The sequence below is a fragment of the Photinus pyralis genome, unplaced genomic scaffold (genome assembly GCF_008802855.1).
Source record: "Photinus pyralis isolate 1611_PpyrPB1 unplaced genomic scaffold, Ppyr1.3 Ppyr1.4_unclustered_Scaffold6239, whole genome shotgun sequence".
Taxonomy (NCBI): Eukaryota; Metazoa; Arthropoda; class Insecta; order Coleoptera; family Lampyridae; genus Photinus; species Photinus pyralis.
The window spans coordinates 90-14,485 of NW_022171926.1; the positions used below are offsets into that span (position 1 = coordinate 90).

General features: G+C 43.3%; 2 protein-coding genes across 2 annotated transcripts; both read right to left on the reverse strand.

Annotated features, from left to right (window-relative positions):
• Positions 1–1,051: 1,051 nt before the first annotated feature.
• Positions 1,052–2,682, reverse strand: LOC116182614 (facilitated trehalose transporter Tret1-like). Its single transcript, XM_031503158.1, has 2 exons — positions 2,560–2,682; positions 1,052–2,512 (listed from the first exon to the last, which is right to left on the reverse strand). Exons 1-2 carry the CDS (start codon positions 2,597–2,599, stop codon positions 1,314–1,316), a joined length of 1,239 nt encoding a protein of 412 aa, XP_031359018.1. The 5' UTR covers positions 2,600–2,682; the 3' UTR covers positions 1,052–1,313.
• Positions 2,683–12,584: 9,902 nt separating this feature from the next.
• LOC116182612 (transmembrane emp24 domain-containing protein 6-like) lies at positions 12,585–13,618 on the reverse strand. Its single transcript, XM_031503157.1, has 3 exons — positions 13,341–13,618; positions 13,030–13,293; positions 12,585–12,981 (listed from the first exon to the last, which is right to left on the reverse strand). Exons 1-3 carry the CDS (start codon positions 13,557–13,559, stop codon positions 12,754–12,756), a joined length of 711 nt encoding a protein of 236 aa, XP_031359017.1. The 5' UTR covers positions 13,560–13,618; the 3' UTR covers positions 12,585–12,753.
• Between the last annotated feature and the right edge of the window lie 778 nt (positions 13,619–14,396).

Consider the following 14,396-nt stretch of genomic DNA (forward strand, 5'->3'; position numbering starts at 1 on the left):
CAGCACCTAATAATTTTTATAGGGTACATATCGATTTTTTTAAATCAAATAATGCGACATTTTTGATTTTGGTAGATGATAAATCAGGTTGGTGCGAAGTTAAACTTATGGATCGTGGCACAAACATTCATGAAACTATCCTAAAATTAAAACAAATTTTTTCAGTGTTTGGGTTACCAGTTGAACTTGTATCGGACAATGGTCCACCTTTTGGCAATTCATATGACTTTACTTCTTTCTGTCATTCAAACGGAATTAGATTCATTAGAATTCCGCCAAAACACCCTGAAAGTAACGGTCTTGGAGAAAAAGGAGTTCAAACTATAAAGAAAGGGTTGCAAAGGTCATTATTTAAAGGAGGAGAACAGGTAGTTACCATTGCAATGATGTTGAATAAATTAGAAAACTTTTTATTTGTACATAGAAATACACCTAACACCAGCACAGGTTTGTCACCTGCTGAATGTATTTTTAAAATTCGTCCTCGAACAAGGTTTGACTTATTAAAACCATGGTCAAAAAAACAAAAACCTCTTCAACAAGACGTTATAAATAAAATCAGATTATATTCAGAAAATGATATTGTCTATGTCAAAAATAAGTATAACAAACAATGGGAAAAAGGAAAAATTGTACGATGCATGAGTTATAGCACATATCTTGTTCAAATAGATGATAATATCAAATTGTATCACATAAATGATATCAGGAAGTGTCAATCAGTGCGTGAGTTTGATAAAAATGATAGTGTACAAGAACAACCTCCGCTTACAGAAATTAATGACTTTACTAATCTTAGTGTAGAACGTAGTAATGTTCAACTTCCTATTGATCACAATCAAGATGAGCCAAAGGTTGAAGAAGTACCACGTCTCTCTCGTAACATTCAAGAATCGAGTACCAATCCAGTAGTCACTCATAATCCTGTGAGTCATGGTACTCCAGCAACCCAATCAACCACTAGATCTGGAAGAATTGTAAAACCTCCTCAAAAGCTGGATTTGTAACTTTTATTAAAAAAAGGGGAGAAATGCAATGTATTACACTGTTAGCAGTAGAGTAGTTTTAGAATAGTCAAGATGGCCGATGTCAACGAAGTCATTGTATCTTTGTGTTAACAAATATATCAGTAAAATATTATAAAGTCTGTATATTTCTAGGCATTAACGGCTACCGTACACAGCAGCTTCTACCGTGCGTTCATTACTTTATAAGTACACATAAATTAAAATAAATTATGGCAATTAGACAAAAGTCTAAAACACCATCACAGTGCAATGGTATTTATTGTTAGGACAAATTTCGAAAAAACCCTAACTCCGTACTGCACATTTAGTGGTGTCTGGTATTCTAAATAGAGTAAACAAATACAATAGAAACGTTAAAGCACTGAAGATATACCAAGGTACACTTATTCCTAAAAATGTACTGACCAAAGGGTACAATACCACCATCACAATTGAAACTACCACAGAAGCACTGTCACTAATCGTATTCACTATTTCTTGAGTATTTCTTGGCAAAAGTTCTTCAGCAATCGTCATAGGCGCCAAGCCCAAACCCAATTGGAACACTAAAGCGTATAACACCACCAAAACGATTGGTATCCAGCTATTGAATTCTTCTTGTCTCTCATTGTCGAGATGAACACCAAAGACTAATAGTACGATTCCCGTGCCACATGACGAAATCAAAAGAAGAGCTTTACTACCCAACTTGGGCACCAAACCCACGCCTAAAGGGGTTGCTACGACCAGAAATGTAGCGAATATCACCGCTACTGTATCAGTGTTCATTTCACAATGCGCATCTGTCAAGATTGCGTGAAGATTCATAACGACAACGCCAAAGCCAGCTAACTGTTGCCAACAACTCACGCACATTACTATTAGCAATATCTTTAAGCTGTTTTCCTCCTTTATGAACTCTAAAAACGTTATCCTTTCGCCTTCCCTTAGTGGTTCTTCTAAAACCTGCGCTTCGGCGCTGTCTCGAGTGGGTTCGGGCGTGCATGGAAAACTCACCATTTGCAACAATAGAAAGGCAACCCCAATCAATGACGAAGTCAAAATAGGCAACAGAGGTACCAAAATGTAGACAATTACGACACCCAACAGCATCATCAGGTTGATCACCGAGTTCAACCACTGACGTGATCTTTTGTCGGAAATTTCGGCAATGTACAGAGAAGCACCGACCGATGCAACCCTCGCCGCCAGCCCGGCCAGGAATCGTGCCAAGTACACCAGCTTGATAGTCCCAGCAAGTGCGATAACAATCCATGCTGTCACGCTTAAACCATTAGCCGCCAAAATCGGTTTTCTTCCACCGTATCTTTTCACTGCGACATCAGCGATTGGCACACCAGCCAGCACTCCCAAAAGTAACCAAACCTCAATCCATACAATTTGGCGAGGGTGAAACTCGAACGGGCTTTTGTCCGACAGCAAAATTGGCAGTACGGGTGACGACCACCCATAATGCATACCGTCTGATATTATACCGAAGGTTACTGAAACGAAGGGTAGCTGACTTTTTGGACATTAAACACGAACCCACCTGAAACTGTTGCTAGTGCCTGATAAATTGCCTTTGTCATCTTTCTACATGCTGAAATTGGAACGACTTGGAACAGCGTTTTAGATATCAATGCCAAACAAATACTTATATGAGTAATCTCCACCAGGAAAATAGAGGGGAGTCGATAAATCCAATTAAAGCGTTTGCTATCAATGGCAGATAATATGCGTGCATAATCAACTGAAATAGTTTTCCATAGGTATTTAAACTCCTTGTCGCATGCGCGTATAGTACATGCTTACAGCAAGTACATGTCGCCTTTTTTCCGGGTCGATCTGAGACAATTTTTTTTCTCGGGAAAACACTTTTTTTTATTAATTTTGGGGCGTAGAATCCAAAACGATACGTACTTTTTCGATTAGACTTCTCAATTAAAAGTTATGGACTAGAAACCAATTTCGAAAAAAATTCAAAGGGCTGTAACTTTTGAACTAGCAGCCCAATCTTGGAACTGTTTGAAATTATGGATTCTACAAAGGCCACATTCTATAAGAAAATCTTTTTTTTCCCGGTCGATCACCCGTGCGGTTAGGCACCCATCGGGCGCGTCCCCAGGTGGCGGATAGGGGAACGCCCACGCAAGCCCTGAATGATCGTAAGGTGACAAGTGTCTCTGTGTGGGTAGTAGCGATTATAAGTTGCTCGTCGGGGCTGAAACCCAGACTGGCAGCAACGAAGGTCGCTACCGCGGACCAACCTCCCAAGTCAAGGTGTTAGCTACCGTGCTGAGGACTGCGTGACACTGGGGTGCAGTGTCGATAACGGTGCCCCTCGGATACCGGGCGACCTCCGAGTGGTATTGTAGCCAAGCCCTGCGCAAGCGGCTCTGCGCAGGTGATACCGCTCTTCCGCATTACTCGTGGGAACAATATGGATACAAGTAAACATAATTTTCCTTTACAGGGCTCCTCGTCAGGGGGGACCAATGAACCAGGGCCACAACAGGGGTCCTGTGTAGGGGCAGGCTCCTTGAAAGAGGGGACAGCCCCAAAGCAGGGCTCCACCCAAGGACCTGGACCAGCTCCGTCCCGTAAGAAGAACAGGACGGGGGCGCAAAAGGCGTTGGCCAGGAAGCGGCGGCTCGAGGGTAAAACCTCGGGTCAGGTGCTAAAATCGAAGGTTGCGACTGGGTCGGTGGCTCAGGAAGGCGAACCGACGTCTGGGACCAAGCGTCTCAGATCGGAGGGTAGCACTCCAGGGTCTGGCTCGGTGCAACCTCAAAAGAAGTCCAAAGGTCCTGGGGCACCCACGGGTGCACCGCGGACCTATGGGCAAGTCGCTGCGGCGGGCCTCAAGGTGGCTATCCTACCGGTGTCGTACCCGGAGGTGGACCTCACTGAGGCTCAGTCGAGGTGCATTATGGCTGCACTAAATGTGGCTGTAGACGACTTGGAGGTCGGGCCTTTTCCGAGGCTGGCCGGGTTCCGCTGGAACTCGCATGGGGTCGTTGTGGCTGAGTGCGAGGACCAGTGGACTCTGGACTGGCTGGAGAGGACCGTCTCTCTAATCAAGCCTTGGGAAGGTGCGTCTCTGAAAGTACAGAGGCACGTCCCAAAGGTGGTAAAGGTGATGGCAGTGTTGCACGGGCTCCCGGATGACACGGCCATCATTTTAAAGCGCCTCCATAGGCAAAATCCTGGGCTCAGGACGAACTTATGGAGGACGTTCTTCCGCAGGGAGGAGCCTGGTAGGGTGCTTCTCGCATTTGGTGTGGATGAGGCATCCTACAGGGCACTCCAGCGGCAGAACCTTAAGGCGCACGAGGGGGTCTCCCACGTCACTTTCGTGACGAAGGCGAGTGCTCCGGCTGCGCAAGCAAAGGGAGAGGGCTCCGCCGGAGCAGCGGGACCCAGTTCCGCTGCAATGGAGGGGGTCCAACCCTTAGGTGGAGACCTCGAGGCGTTGGAATTAGAACTGGCGCCCTCGCAGGTCGACGAGCTGTTGGCTCGTGTGGCGGTCCTTGGCTCCGAGATGGGGTCAGAGCCGTCGGCATCTTTAGAGGAGGGGGGAGCCTAAGTACATCGGTGATGGACAAGGTAACCTTCTTACAGAGCAATTTGCAACACAGTAAGGGGGCGACCTGCTTAATAGGCCGCCAACTTTCTGTAAGGCAGACAGGCGTTTGCCTCATACAAGAACCTTGGGTTTACAAGGGACGAGTAAGAGGCTTAAGTCAGGTTGAGGGCTCACTTTATTATAAGAGGGACAGTCAACTGAGTACCAGGACTTGCATATATGTCGACAGACGCATCGAGTCTTATTTAATGGCTGATTTCTGTTTTAGGGATCTAGTGGCTCTAAGACTTCAGCTGAAAGATGGAAAGGGACGGAGCAGGCAATTAGTAGTCTGCTCAGCGTATCTACCATATGACTCGGAAGAAGCTCCACCTCCCAGGGAGCTAGCTGAGTTGATAGAGCACTGTCGGAGTGAAAGGCTCCCTCTTGTGGTTGGCTGTGATGCAAATGCACATCACGTTGTGTGGGGCAGCACGGACACGAACTCGAGGGGCGAACACATTCTGGAGTACTTGCAGACAACTGATTTGAATGTTTTAAATCAGGGAGAAACCCCCACCTTCGTTACGTCGCGGAGGCAGGAGGTCATTGATCTAACGTTGGGCTCTTTCTCTATAGCTCACATGATCTCAAACTGGAGAGTGTCTGATGAACCGTCTCTTTCGGATCACAGGCACATTCTTTTCCAACTAAACCTGTCATTCAATGGTGGGCCCTGTAGGTTTCGGAATCCCCGAACCACCAACTGGGACTGCTATGTTGAAAAACTGACAGAACGGTTGGATAAACCACCTTTGCTCTGCCGGAAAGCAGGGCAGGTGGAAGAGGCGGCGGCAATGATAAGCGACGCTATAACGGCGTCGTTTGAAGACAGCTGCAAGCTGCGAACTGTTCGGGGAATGAAGAGAACACCTTGGTGGAACTCGGACCTTGAAAAAGTTCGTAAAGAGGTTCGAAGGCTCTTTAACAGGGCCATGCGTACTAAGTTACCTGCGGACTGGGAGGATCACAAACTCGCACAGCGCAGGTATAAAGACCACATTCGACGGTCTAAACGGGGATCGTGGAGGACTTTCTGTGGCAACATGGAAGGGCTTCCCGAAGTTCAAAAACTTCGTAAGATCCTTTTGAAAGATCCAGGGCAAAAAGTGGGGACGCTGAGGCTTCCATGCGGCAGATTTACATCTAACGCGGGTGAGGCCCTCACATGTCTCCTGGAAACACACTTTCCAGGCTCTGGAGACTATGTAACTTCGGAACCGCCAGAAGGTGCTACCCGGGTCGGTGCAAGGCCGATCGACTGGAGAGTAGCTGCCGGGGTTGTTACCGAGGGATCCCTGAGATGGGCTATCAATACGTTTAGCCCATTTAAGAGCGCAGGACCTGATGGGATATTTCCGGCTCTTTTGCAAAAGGGCCTGGAACCATTACTTCTGCACTTGTTGCACCTCTTTAGGGCCTCTGTGGCTTTGGGGTACATCCCCATAAGCTGGAGAAGGGTCAGAGTTGTGTATTTACCTAAGCCGGGTCGTACTAAGTACGACACAGCAAAGGATTATAGGCCCATCAGTCTATCATCGTTTCTTTTAAAAGCGGTAGAAAAACTGGTGGATGCATACATAAGAAACGGGGCGCTGGTCCTTAGACCACTACACCCGTTTCAACACGCTTACAGAGCTGGCATGTCCACGGAGACGGCTCTTCACAGTCTCGTGTGTAGACTGGAGAGGGGAATGTCTGCTGGAGGGGTAGCTCTGGGAGCCTTTTTGGACATCGAAGGTGCGTTTAACAACACCACGTTCGATTCCATTAGTGAGGCTGCTGAAAGCTTTGGCATTGACGGGTCAATCGTAAGATGGATCCGGGCCATGCTTGGAGGCAGGGTCATCATAACCTCGATCGGAACTACGGAGATGAGCTCATCGGTCACTAGAGGATGTCCGCAGGGTGGAGTACTGTCTCCACTACTGTGGTGCCTGGTGATAGACGGGCTCCTTCGTACACTAAACGAGGATGGAGCGTATACACAGGGATACGCAGACGACCTCGCAATTGTCATTGTGGGGAAGTTTCCGAGCACCGTAAAAGAGCTCATGCAGAGGGCTCTTGGACAGGGGGATAGATGGTGCAGTAGCCACGGTCTCTCTGTCAACCCGGAAAAGACCGAAATTGTTCCATTTACGAGGAGACGGAATGTGGACCTTAACGGTCTCATCCTTCGAGGACGCCAATTGTGTCTGACCAGGGCAGTTAAATATTTGGGGGTCACTATAGACTCCCGTCTGTCCTGGAAAGGGCACATTGAGCGAATTAGCAAGAAGGCCACTGCATGTCTATGGGCATGCAGGAGAGCTTTCGGCTGCACATGGGGATTAAATCCTCGATTAGTATATTGGCTTTACACTTCGGTGATAAGGCCGATAATATTGTACGGCGCACTTGTATGGTGGCCTGCAACGCGCAGGGTAACATACAAGAAGCAGCTGAGTAAGGTACAGCGACTCGCTTGTTTGGGAATCACTGGAGCCATGAAAACCACGCCAACGTTGGCTGTGGAGGCTCTTCTGGGACTTGAACCTCTACACTTATCGGTAGAGGCCGAGGCCCGGAGGGCTTCCATAAGACTAAATGATTGGGGTGAGTGGAAGGATAGAGGCAGTCTCGGACACGGGCGGATCTGGGAGGAAACTCTTAGGTCCGACCCCTTCCTCGCAAGAAGGGACGTGATTCGAGCTACCCTACTTGAACCGAAGAGGTATAAAGTCATTCTCCCGGACAGGGAGCAGTGGCTGAACCCAGATCGTCCGTTCCTCAAACCTGAGGGGCTCGTGTGGTTTACCGATGGGTCCCTAACGGAAAAGGGAACGGGCATGGGTATACACGGTGACCGGCCGAGAGTAGGCATCAGCCTCTCCCTTGGCCAGCACAGTACTGTGTTTCAGGCAGAGGTGCTAGCCATCACGACCTGTGCGCAAGAAAACCTCCGTAGAGGTTATCGTAACCAGCATATATACATATGTAGTGATAGTCAGGCGGCGTTAAAGGCTCTGTCAGCTGACAGGGTCCGCTCGAATACGATGCTTGACTGTAGGCGAACCCTAGATAGATTAGGTGAGTCTAATAGGGTAAGCTTGATATGGGTGCCGGGGCACTCTGGAATAGGGGGCAACGAAAGGGCGGACGAGTTGGCTCGCGAAGGCAGTAGTGGGGTCCTTGTCGGGCCTGAGCCCACCCTTGGAATTGCTCCCTCAGTTGTCAGGGTCAGGATTAAGAACTGGGCGACCAGTCAATTCCAGGCTCAATGGCAACAGGCAGCTGGACTCAGACAGTCCAAGACCTTTTTAACAGGGCCTCTTGGCAAATCTGAGTCTTCTAAGCTTCTAAACCTAAACAGAAGTCAGATTAGGAAGATCGTCGGTGTCTTCACGGGACACTGGATGGTCAACTATCACCTGCACAATATTGGGCTTGTGGAAGACCCTGCGTGCAGGTTTTGTGGCGAGGTAGAGGAAACTACCGAGCATGTAGTCTGTTACTGTGACGCTCTGATCAGGGACAGACATAAACTCCTCGGTGACAGTTACTTGGAACCGAGGGAGGTGAGGAAACTAAGGCTAAACAGGGTCTTATCCTTCATTGAAGGGAACGGGCTCTAAGCTTTGGTTGTTTAGAGAGGGGGTTAGCACAATGGGCCTTTGATGAGCCTAAGTGCTGCCTGTAAAGGCTCCCCTGATAGAATAGAATAGAATAGAATTTCCCGGTCGATCTGAGACAATTTTTTTTTCGGGCCTCAGAAAAAGGCAGTGTATAACCTTCCTTTTTTACCAAAAATCGACTGCACCAAAATTTTTCGGGAAAACACTCTTTCTTATTCATTTTGGGGCGTAGAATCCAAAACGATTCGTACTTTTTCGATTAGACCTCAATTAAAAGTTATGGACTAGAAACCAATTTCGAAAAAAATTCAAAGGGCTGTAACTTTTGAACTAGCAGCCCAATCTTGGAACTGTTTGAAATTATGGATTCTACAAAGGCCACATTCTATAAGAAAATCTTTTTTCCCGGTCGATCTGAGATAATTTTTTTTTCGAGCCTCAAAAAAAGGCAGTGTATAACCTTCCTTTTTTACCAAAAATCGACTGCACCAAAATTTCTCAGGAAAACACTTTTTCTTATTAATTTTGGTGCGTAGAATCCAAAACAATTCGTACTTTTTCGATCAGACTTCTCAATCAAAAGTTATAGACTTAGAAACCAATTTCGAAAAAAAATTCAAAGGGCTGTAACTTTTGAACTAGTAGCCCAATCTTGGAACTGTTTGAAATTATGGATTCTACAGGCCACATTCTATAAGAAAATCCCACTTCCTTACACCAATTTTGCGGCGCAAGCCTTTCTACTAACAAACTAATTTTACACACTACCAATCACGTTCCTTTTTACGTGGACTAATTGCCAGCTGAGTCAGCCAATATCACCAGACGTAGACAATGAGATAACGACGACTATAAAATAAGCAAAATATTTCCCTATCCATATCCCTCAACTCACCGGAGCCTTAAGTTTCCTAACACATTTACAAGGATCAGGACCGTATTTAAGGACCACTATCCCAAAGGCACCGTAAAAATTTTTAGAAATCCTGCCAAATAATGAGAATATTCTGGTCTAAAATCGTCATAATCGATAAATGAAGAAGTTAAAACGGTGTTATTCCACAAACACCCTTCGTTCTCCAAACTCAGTGGATGCGAGATAAATTTCTACAGGGGGGTATGCGTGTAGACCGCCGCCACCGCATCAGTATGCATACTTGCCATCCTGCCATACAAATATATCCCGCTGCCATTCCCGTTCCCGAGCATTCGAACGTCGGTTTGAGTAAACCATTAATTTTCGGTCTACTTACGAACGAGCGATAAATGACAGTACTCGAGACCGAAAGTCCACCGAGAACGCGGAACTGGTTTATAGGGGATGCAATGTCCTGCATTTTACAGAACCAAAATTTGAAAGCTCAATTTTGGCCACACCAGCAGTTGCAGTAAAATGTTCTGTGATTCATAGAACCAAAGTCGAGACTTTTTTCTGGCGTTACTAGCAACTGTAGTTAATCTTGACAACCGCAGTTCAAAATTAATTAAAAGAACTCTATCAATCAATAAATAATAAAATAAAAATAAAGCGCGAGAGAAGAGAGGCAAGTAAAAGGGGATAACTAAACCCCCAGTTAAATTTAATAAAAATTACGTTTGCAGTTCGCATGTAGCATGTGGCAACTTATATTTAATGCTCAATAACTGAGATCCGGACGCATGATCTCGAACGGCTTAATTTTAATTAATCCCAATAAAATGCATTATGCCTGTCCCTGAATCACGCCCCACCGTGAACATATATATTATGATTAAAAAGGCTACTTGCAAATACAAATATATATCTCTCAATTGATTAATCTTAATTGAAAAGAATTTATCCTGTTGTGAAGTATTTTAGTAATACTCCACTCTATCTTTGAATACCCCCGAACGCTTCATTTACAAGTTAAATATCCATTCCTTAAGAACAATAGAAACAATTCCATGCTAGAAACGTAAATTTATCGCCTTTACTGTTTTAGTCTATAACCGATTTCTGTTTGTGCCCCATGCCATAAATTATTAGTTCGGTACCGTGTTTAAGATCGTAAGCTAGCGCGTCTGTTTTGTTCAAAAAAATGGTTTATTCGGAAAAAGGGTACGTAACGGGTAATGCATATTAGTAATAACGAGGATCTAACATAAATAGGCGCAACAAAATGTGTCGTCTGCGAAGTTACAAAGGGCGTACGCATTTGTTTACACGCTACGATAAATCGTAACGATGTGATTGTGAAATTTTTTGTTCAAATAAATCGAAAGAGTGAGTACTGTTTACATTGTAACAATTTCTTGTTCCAATATTCATTGTCGACATAGATATATGAGAATGAGAATGTCACTGACCACTGGCGACTCCAGGGTTTCATTGCTAAACAGACAATACAAGGTGGTCCCATGACTCGATGGACAGAGCTTAACATCATATTCATTGGTCAATTTCAAGTCGAAATTGCCTTGTACACTTTGTCCAAATTACGGGCAGTCGGGGCAGTATTAATAATTTGACAATAAATTGATCCAAGAGGCCATGTAATTGTTTTGTAATACCTAAGTACTATTGTTTATGGTGACATTGTTTATTCTTTGTCATTGTATTTTAAGATTAAATTGAAATAAATATAAATCAAGAATGTGCAAATATTCACTTTAATTATACGGATACTGTGACGGAAATGCAAGAGCGGCACTTAAGGAATATCAGCCGAGATTTCCCGATCGAAGAATACCTAATAGGCTATATGAATTTATCATTTATATAATCTTAAAATTACTTCAAAGAATAAACAATGTCACCATAACAATGTGACAAAACAATTCCAGAGCCTACTAGATTGATTTATTGTTAAATTTAATATTACCCATAACAATTCTTAACTATTGAGTTTTGGACAAAGTGGTATAATGAAATTTCGACTTAAAATTGACCAAGGAATATGGTGTTAAGCTATATGTCCATAGAGTCCCGGGACACCCGACCACAACAGCACTTCCTCCATGGCGAAAACATTTTTAACGAAAACAATAGGTACACTGAAGTAGGGAAAAAACGATCTAATTATTAACTACATGTATCATGAATGACATAATTACCAGTCATTTTTCATCGAGCCTGATTTACACAATCGACAATCATCATAGACATTCTTATTCTCATATATCTATGTCGACAATAAATATTCGAACAAGAGATTGTTACATGTAAACAGTACTCACTTTTTCGACTTAGGTATTTGAACATTGACAATGGTACATCATTACGATTTACCTATTGTAGCGTGTAAACCAGCCTTAACCAGTTAACCTATGTAAATAGAAAAAACGTTTACTTACTAATCATCGCACAAAATTCGTCGTTGTCTCTCGGTCTATAACAGTTATGCATTTGTACGATACATTAAACACGAAAAATATTTCGTTGGCGAGTGTCGCAATCGCAATGGCGAGTCATCCGTTGGCGAGTAATGGCGGTGGCGAGGTGTCGCGATGATGAGTTGCGCAGTGGCGAGTTATCGCGTTGGCGAGTCAGTCAGTGGCAAGTGGTCCAGTGGCGAGTTGCCCGTGTCCCAAGAATAAATACTAGGCATTAGTAAACAAAATTAATCAACACTTGGTGGTGGCAGTAGGTAAGTATACCTATGCCATAAGAAATATTTGGATGCAAAAGGAGATTTTGGTGAATAGTCCTAGTCCAGGGGGGGATTGAGAACAACTGGTAATATGCGCACGGATTTAAACTGTATATTTACCCAGATACTGTACTGTATAATGTCACTATGGCTAACAATACTAATAATGATAACTTCTTTTTGTAGTCAATAGTCATGAACCAGATTTTGCATCCAAATTGTTCCAACTTTTACAAATTTGAAAAAGATAGAATTTCTGATGGCGAAACGTTTAATTAAATCAATGAACATAAAATATGGCAGCAAATGGAGTACAGATTATTGTAGAGTATTGCTTGCACCTTGCACCTCCATAAAAAATTGTCGGTATTGCACACTACAACAGAAAGTGGTCCCTCAAAACAAAATGCAGACAATTTGTGTTACAAAATGCATGATGCACCTATTACAGATATTCCATAAATAAGGAATGTGCAAGAAATTTGTATTTCTTAGCACACTTTTCATGTTAAACCGAATGAAACATATTGCAAAACATTACATGCATTCTACTTCTTCATTATCGTATGTTTGTCTCACATATTGCCCTTCCTGTTGGTCCCCAAATTCTGATTTAATAAGGAGACACACACGAAAATAATTGAGGAAATTTGAGTAGATATATCACCCCCACAATGCAAAAATGGTAGTACATATTACTATATCAAAGAAAATTTTTTTTAAAAAATTTGTTTATTATATTTTTTACAAAGTTTATATACCTACTACCGTTACTTGACTTTTGAGGAACGTCGAATCCACAAACTGCCTACAACATAATATAAAATAGTAAAAAAAATTTCGTTTGTCTTTTACAATTATCACTTGAGACCATCGAATTGAGGTAACATTTAGATGCGTGACCTACTACTTCCCGATTTATTTTCGAATAACTTCCGCACGAAAAACACTTGCAAAGCGGTGGTACTAATTATAACCACAATTTGTATAAAGGACCATCTTAAGACGTACGAGTTGTTATCGTTAATCAAACTGAAATCACGCGACTCTTTCGCTCTCGTGTGATGCTGGTACATTAGCATGTCGTTTATGTTGCGCTCGACAGTTTTAAGCCCCGTCTAAAAATAAAGAGAGTGAACTTCAAGGCCAAAGCATTAAAATCTTACCGTAAAATTATCCATATTCATATTAATTTGCTCGACCTCTTTGGCGTACTTGTCCCACAAATCATATCTTACAACCGTTAGGTAAAGATTGACTAGCTTACTTGCGAAGCGCGAGAATTGATTGTCAAGACAGACAGAATAGTAACCGCCTACGGAACTTTGCTCCTGGTACTCTCCATTCGGTTTCCATTGGTAAGGGTGTACAATTTGCCCCGAGGGGTGTCTTATCGCGAAACCTGCCATTCCATCGCCCCCTCGAATGACCTAAACAAACACTGTAACATAGACAGACTAGGGTTTTACTTACTTACTTGATAGCTGGCGTAAAAGGTGGCCCCCGGATTAACATATTGATAATAACAATCTTCTTTGCCGGGGTCTACGTGCACTTTGTAGTCCATGGCAACAGCTGGAAGGTCTTCGTACCATGGTAGGTTTGGGGCGGTGCCTCTGCTAGTAGGTGGCAGGATGCAGAAAAGTAGTAAATAAATGGGAACACTAACGAACGTGGCAAAGTATCTCGCAATCATACTTGTAAACAGGTTATCATCTTCGTGTATGATGGGTTGCAGCCATTACGAAGACAACGATCACCTGTTGATTGCGACAATACAACATACAGGGTGCGGCGGAAGAATGTTGATCGTCGATATTAAAAAATGAGTACAACATCCAAGCGATTCTGTAGGATCGTTGTAGTTCTCATTCTCACCTTCCTGATAACACAGATTTAATAGTATATTTAAATCTGTGCTGATAAGTACTTTATCCCTAGGCGGAATATAATGCGAGGCAAGTTTTTAAAGTGAATACCGTTTGTAAATTACACCGTCGCAGCGCTGCGATCGGCATTATGCCAACCGTTCAAAACCACATGCCACGAATAGTTACAAAATTAGGACTTAACTTCCCTCTCGTAGTTTTCCAACAAAAAAAAGAGAATAGACCTTTTTCTTATTGGCTAAAAAAATCAACTCATCGCGCTTCTGCACTGGAATACTATATTAAATAAATTTATATTAAATAATAAATAAAATCGAAGACTGCTTTCATCTACAGCCCTTTATAATAACAGCAAAAACAAATACTATTTTTGTTTCAAAAATCTGCGATAAAAAATTAGGTGAACACTTTTTTATTTAAACCAGCTTAACGCTTTCTTAACCAAATAATACAAAACGGTTAAATATGACCGTTACTGGATCGTGCAACTCGAACTCTCGAAGTGCGGACTACAGACTACTTTAGTACCTACGCCAAAATGGTCAAAAGGACGTTCGATACCAAATCCGAGTCTACGAGCAAAGTAATCTAATTTTGAAGTCAAAACGACGGATGTTTCGCGCACTTTTGAAATCTCTCGGTGA

Excerpts from the sequence above, each read along its gene's own strand:
- LOC116182614 (XM_031503158.1), bottom strand. The coding sequence starts at position 2,599 with ATGACAAAGGCAATTTATCAGGCACTAGCAACAGTTTCAG. Across the intron at positions 2,513-2,559 it reads GGCACTAGCAACAGTTTCAG|TAACCTTCGGTATAATATCA; the intron begins GTGGGTTCGTGT and ends CCTTCGTTTCAG.
- LOC116182612 (XM_031503157.1), bottom strand. The coding sequence starts at position 13,559 with ATGATTGCGAGATACTTTGCCACGTTCGTTAGTGTTCCCATTTATTTA. Across the intron at positions 13,294-13,340 it reads CCTTTTACGCCAGCTATCAA|GTCATTCGAGGGGGCGATGG; the intron begins GTAAGTAAGTAA and ends GTGTTTGTTTAG. Across the intron at positions 12,982-13,029 it reads TGAATATGGATAATTTTACG|ACGGGGCTTAAAACTGTCGA; the intron begins GTAAGATTTTAA and ends CTTTATTTTTAG.